Source organism: Protobothrops mucrosquamatus, unplaced genomic scaffold, assembly GCF_001527695.2.
Source record: "Protobothrops mucrosquamatus isolate PMUCROS unplaced genomic scaffold, P.Mucros_1.0 scaffold1828, whole genome shotgun sequence".
Classification (NCBI taxonomy): domain Eukaryota; kingdom Metazoa; phylum Chordata; class Lepidosauria; order Squamata; family Viperidae; genus Protobothrops; species Protobothrops mucrosquamatus.
In genome coordinates, this window is record NW_015387961.1 from 232,023 (window position 1) to 237,926 (window position 5,904).

Here is a 5,904-nt window from a genome sequence, read left to right on the forward strand (position 1 = left end):
CTCAGCCAGCGTCCCTGGCTGAGGAATTCTGGGAGTTGAAGTCCACAAGTCATGAAAGGGCCAAGTTTGAAGACCCCTGACCTAAAGTATAAGGAAAGCATCAGAGAGAAAATTCACCTATATACTCACTAAGAGCCAACACAAATTTGATGGCACTTAAGTTCTTATGTAAACAAAAGTTGAAGTGGTACTGATTATCTTGACAAATAAACCTAATACCTTAAAGTAGTATCTACACACCATGTAGTAGTATTCAAACTACACCGATTTTGCATAAAGTCCACTGGTTTGCAACTACAGAGTTATTGCAATTTACTTTGATATTTCATCTTAAATATAAAACATGAAATTTGACAATGACATTAGAAATAAATTGTGCACTGAGTTTAAATTTTAAACCATTTTTACCTCAGAAAGAGCACTAAGGAACCACTGAAATCCAAGTGTATTAAAATAAGATGCTGGAGGTAAAGACTCCTTTGAGTCAAACTCAAAACCTGGAGACTATTTTATACTTTTATTTGTTCAATTTATATCCTGCCTTTCCTTTAGGAACTCAAGGTAGCAACGTGTAGCACTTCCTTCTCCAACTTTTTCCCTGCCACATCTCTGTGAGGTAGGTTGCACCAAAAGTGGTAGACCTAATCACTCAATGCACTGAGGATGGACTAAGAACCTAGTTTAACTTTTACATCAAACTAACTTCATGGTCATGTCCATATAGCTGTGGTGGCGAACCTATGGCACGCATGCCCCAGGTGGCATGCAGAGCCCTCTCTGTGGGCATGCACGCTGTCGCCCCAGTCCTAGGCCTTCAGCTGGGTTTTATAAAACCTTTTTGCTTTACGCCTCCGCTGCCGTGTACAAAAGGAAAAAAAAGGTTCAATCAATCAATCAATCAATTTCAACTTCTCGCAGGAAAAAAAATCTTGCAAAGTTGGAATTAATTGATTGAACTTTTTAGTCCCACCCAGTCTGCCATTACCATCGCAGCCATGCCCACCCAATGGGCCACACCCACCCAATGGGCCATGCCCACCCGGCACCTGACGATACATAGTGGGTTTTAGGTTGCAGTTTGGGCACTCGGTCTCTAAAAGGTTCGCCATCACTGCCATATAGTTTTCTTGACAACAGAATGAAAGTAGTTTGATGTTGCACTTAAATCTACAGCTCCAATATCGTTTGCTTCCAATCCAAATGCTCAGCTTTAGAGCTTACATAGTCAAGCATCTGCTGAGCTGCTATAGGTGTAAACAGGTTAAAGTTTTTATATAGTACAGACATCTAGGAAAAGGTTGCTGAAGTCACTAATCCAAGCTAGCTATTTCCAACATGTTCTGTTTACATCATATGTACTGTGTTACTTTTTGGTTTTCCACTCTACCAGAGTTAGGTAATTTGCTCTCTTTTTATACTACTCCATCCTCTTCTCCTGTAACAGCAGAGACTTATTATGCCAGTTCAGCTTCTTTCTCAAAGGCCGGTCCCAATTAGTGTTAAAAGGGAGTGAGAGATCTAGTCCTTGGCTTCTATTTTGTGATGTGTTGCAGGGCTCAATACTCTCTCCACTCCTCTTTAATATCTACATGGAACCACTGAGTGAGATCATCCGTCACCAAGGGTTGAGGTATCTTCACCCTGGTGACCCAAATGATGCTATGGCTGCCCTCTCGTGGTGCCTGGTGGTTGTGGGGACCTGGATGTGGTACAACAGGGTTCAGCTGAACCCTGGCAAGATTGAATAGCTTTAAGTGCATGGAGCTTCAAGATCCAGGACTTAAACTTCTTTAGTTTTGGATGGGGTGGCACTTCCCAGATCCAGTCCACAACTCGAAGAGCAGGTGGCAGTCATGGTTAGGAGACTCTTTGCACAACTTCATTTTGTATGTGTCCTTTCCTGGATCAGAAGTCCCTGAACTTAGTCACTCAAGCCCTAATTATCTCATGTCTGGAATATTGCAATATGCTCTATACCCTTGAAAAGCATTGGGAAACTAGAATCGCAAAGAGTACAGTGGTGAGAGCAGTTCTTAGGGTCCCTAGAGTGGCCCATGTTCCACCACTGCTTTAGGAGCTGCACTAGTTTGCTTCCAGGTGCAATTCCAGATGCTGGTTATCACCTTTAAAGCCCTGCATGGCATGGCTCCAGATCATCTGAGGAACCATCTCACCCTGGTAGGACTAGCCCGTCTCATCTGTGCTGGCACAGGGGGCATACTGCGGATCCCGTCAGCTAAGGAATTTTGGCTCGCAGGCTCCAAGAGAAGAGCCTTCTCTGCCCTGGCTTTTGTCCTCTGGAACATCTCAACCCCTGAGCTAAGATTGGCTCCCACCCTCCTGATGTTTTGAAAGAGCCTTAGGACCTGGCTCTGCAGGATGGTTTGGGGACCCAATGGGGGAGCTTCATACTGGAGGTGGTTGACTAATTAAAATTCAACCCCATCTCCCACCCTCTGAAATGGGTGGCAAAACTTCTGTAGTACCTGAAAATAAAAATCTGTATTAATATCCACTTCACTGCCTATAAAATGTACAATCTAACTGTTCAGTGCAAAAAGATACTACAGTATGTGGAATAAATTCTGAGAAGATATTACTAAACAGTCCCAACTGTAGTTCTTGGATTTAAGATTGAAACAATCAGTGTGCTTCTTGGACACTTTCAAAAAGTTCAATTATCTGCATATCCCCATTAACATTTTCTAGGAAAAGAAGTACCATATAGTTGACTCTGTAGTCCTAGCCTAACCAAATAATCACTTCATCCTGTTTTATCTTTCTCAAATGAGAACATCATAGATGACAAGTAGGAGAAAATGAGCAGAAAGAGCACAACAAAAGTAAAATGTTAGCATCTAAGGAAGAAAAGAAACATAGGCCATTAAGTTGAAGGTCTAAAGTAACTTCTGATGCCATCAGGTGAAATGGCACTTTAAGCAATCCTGGGAAGAAAGAAAAAAGCTTGTTTCCACCAATTCTATTAAGACTGGGGTTCCCAACCAGGGGTGCTCACACCCCCTGGGGGTGCGAGACGATATTCCAGGGGGCGCGAAAACTTGGATTTAGAAGTTTCAAAATTATAGTGCATATGCATAACCAGGTATTAATTTTGTAAGGGGTGCGAGAATATATCAGAAGCGTTCTAGGGGTGCGGGGTATAGAAAAGGTTGGGAACCGCTGTATTAAGAGTTCATTTCATCATATTATTTCTTTCTCACAATAGCATCTCTCTCATAACTCATGTTTTAAGCGGCTTTTCATTCAAAAGGGACTGAGCTAACCCCAGGCCCGAATAAAGTCCACATAGGGCTTTATCATATATTTGGGTCTCAAAAACAATTAAAAAATCCGCAAACCTATTTTTTCCGGGGCAATCTATTTTTTCTCTTTCTTGGAGAATTGTGCTTAAATATGCTTATTCCTCTGTTTTGTTACTACTCTAAAATCACCATAGTATGCTGTCTAGACCTGCACCACTCCCCATTATTTCTACTAAACAGAAGGCAGGTATGCAACGCTGCCTGTACTCCAACGCTGTTTGCACGTGTCTTAGTGTGCATTCTTGTGGAACAATGTAGGAGTGATCATCTGAAGCGGCTTTTTTTGGGGGGGGGGGGAAATGCCAAGGTTTTTAGGAGGGTGCCGCCCTCCTGCTATGGCCGCCTGGGAATCCATGCTTTTTGCTTCGTATTGTGTCCAGAACCTCAAGTTCGCCGATTTTTCCCCCACCCCACCAGAGCGGACAGCTGGAAAAAGCATGCCTAAAGCAAAGCATTTTTTAAATTATTATTTTAAACAAACACCGGACGTTCACGGCTACCAATCGAACCCGACGATCAAGGCCGGGACTGGGCTACGCCAACAGCCCTACCCAACCCGGATCCGGCCGGTTGCTTTTAAAGCACCGTTATATCCGAAACCAGAAGGCCCCGAAATCTTCCGGATCGGAATAGGCAGAAAAGCAATAGCCCGGAGATTCCCGAGATCTGGCCGAAGAGCCGCCTCGGCGAGATGAAAAGGACCGGAGTTTCTTCTGGAGCAATCCTCTTGCAAATTAAGGAACGAAACCTCCCGCCCTCCTCCTGGCCTACTCACCGTCGTTGGTCTGCCCCATCTCGATGAGAGTCTCTTCATTTTGCTTCCCCGCGCGGTTCATGGCTGCTGGGAAGCGGCTCGCGGGAAAGGCTGAGCAAACCAGCCCGGGGATCCAGCGGGCAGGGTCAGACGGGAAAGAAACGGAGGGGCGGGCCAGGCGAGGCTGGGCCAGGCGCCAGCGCGCGCCACCCCTCTCCCTTGTCAAGTCCTCCGCCTCCCGCTTATCTGCCTTCCCGGGAAAGCGGCATAATTAGTTTCTGTCCAGGGACTGTGGAAGGAGATGCCGAGCGTGGGCGGGGGAGGATGGCTCAGAGTTCTTAAAAAGGGGAGGATCTACAGACGGAGGGCCGGGGAGGGGAGGGGGAGAACGGAGAAGTCGAGGAAGAAGCGAAGGATTGGGGGGAGTCAGGGTCTGCGCGCGCGCGCCCTGCCAGTGTGCAGTCTCGGATTACCCGAGAGCGTGCGTCACGGTGCGAAAGGGGGGAAGGCGAAAAGAAAGAAGCGCCGCGGCTTGGCGTTTACTTCGCGCTGTTTTGCTCGTCTCTCTCTCTCTCTCTCTCTCTCTCTCTCTCTCTCTCTCACACACACACACACTTTCTGTCTCTGTCGCTCCTCCACCCTCTTCCTGTTGAGTCTTTGGGTGCTGATGTTGCTTTGTGGGTGGATCTCTCTCTCTCTCTCTCTCTCTCTCTCTCTCTCTCTCAAGCCGGTTCATCCTCACATTTCTATTGGCAAAGTGAAGTAATCGAAAGATTTGAGCAGTGGCTGGTTTTCCAGTTCTTCCTTCTGTAAGGTTTTCCACTTAGCCTCACAACTGCCCCAGCATTACTCAGGAATTTAAAAGAGCCAAAGAAACTCCTGAGTCGAGGTTTCAGCAAACAACTTTTATTTTGATCAAAATAGAGTTGGGTGACCCCCATCTCTCTTCGTGGCTGGTAGAGAGGTGAAGGCAACAACCAGAAAAGATGTCTTCCACCTTTTATACCTTTCCAGAACAAAAAGATCAGGTCTTGGTACTAGGCATAAGATGGCACAAAAAAACAATTCTTAGATGATAACTCATACACAGCAACCCAGGCTCCATCCGTAACTCCTTTCCCCCCTCCCCTTACTGTGCTCTTTTCATATAAGCAATCACCTATACCTAAAGCATGAAGCCCTTACTTTTCCAATATATATGTATAAAGCATCTGATCAAGCAATTAACTACAAAATAATGATTACAAAATAACAAAACAATGATTACATGATAACACTATAAGTATCAATATAAAATGGTTACTATATGTAAAATAAATGCTAATGTCAAACTTAAACATACTAAAATCATAAGCACAATAAAATCCCTTCACTTCCTTTCAATTCTTTCTGCTTCTCAAAGTGGAGAGAGTTTTGTGGGGGTTTTTTTGTCATGTGGCTCTTTTGAAATTTTATGTTGATGAGTTCATTCTTGATAATCCGCAAAAGCGACTCAAAGGCTCTGCTATATATAAAATACTTTGAGCTACTCACCATTTTTCTTGATTAGCGCACCTCAAAGGACAAAGTGTGACTACTAGAAGTAGTCTAGTATTCCACTATAGCATACTAGAAGTAGATTACATAAGACAGCTCTTCAATTACAGTTTACAATAGGCTAAAAACATTTTTTGTGTTAAAGCCTTGTAAGATAACCTGAACCTTTCTGATATGTGTGAGTCCACCAATCTTGCACTCTATAACACTGGTGTGATTTCCTTATTCTAAAATACCGATGCGTGTCCTGGGAAGCTGGAATGCTATTCTATTAACTCTGGCCTTGTTATG

The 5,904-nt window shown here is 44.3% G+C and overlaps 1 protein-coding gene across 1 annotated transcript in view; it reads right to left on the minus strand.

Annotated features, from left to right (window-relative positions):
- Positions 1-4,117, minus strand: part of ANO5 (anoctamin 5) — a 65,113-nt gene extending 60,996 nt beyond the window's left edge. The window contains exon 1 of the mRNA XM_015823299.1: positions 4,099-4,117. Coding sequence (XP_015678785.1) covers positions 4,099-4,117 — 19 coding nt within the window. The remainder of the gene's footprint in view (positions 1-4,098) is intronic.
- Positions 4,118-5,904: the final 1,787 nt, after the last annotated feature.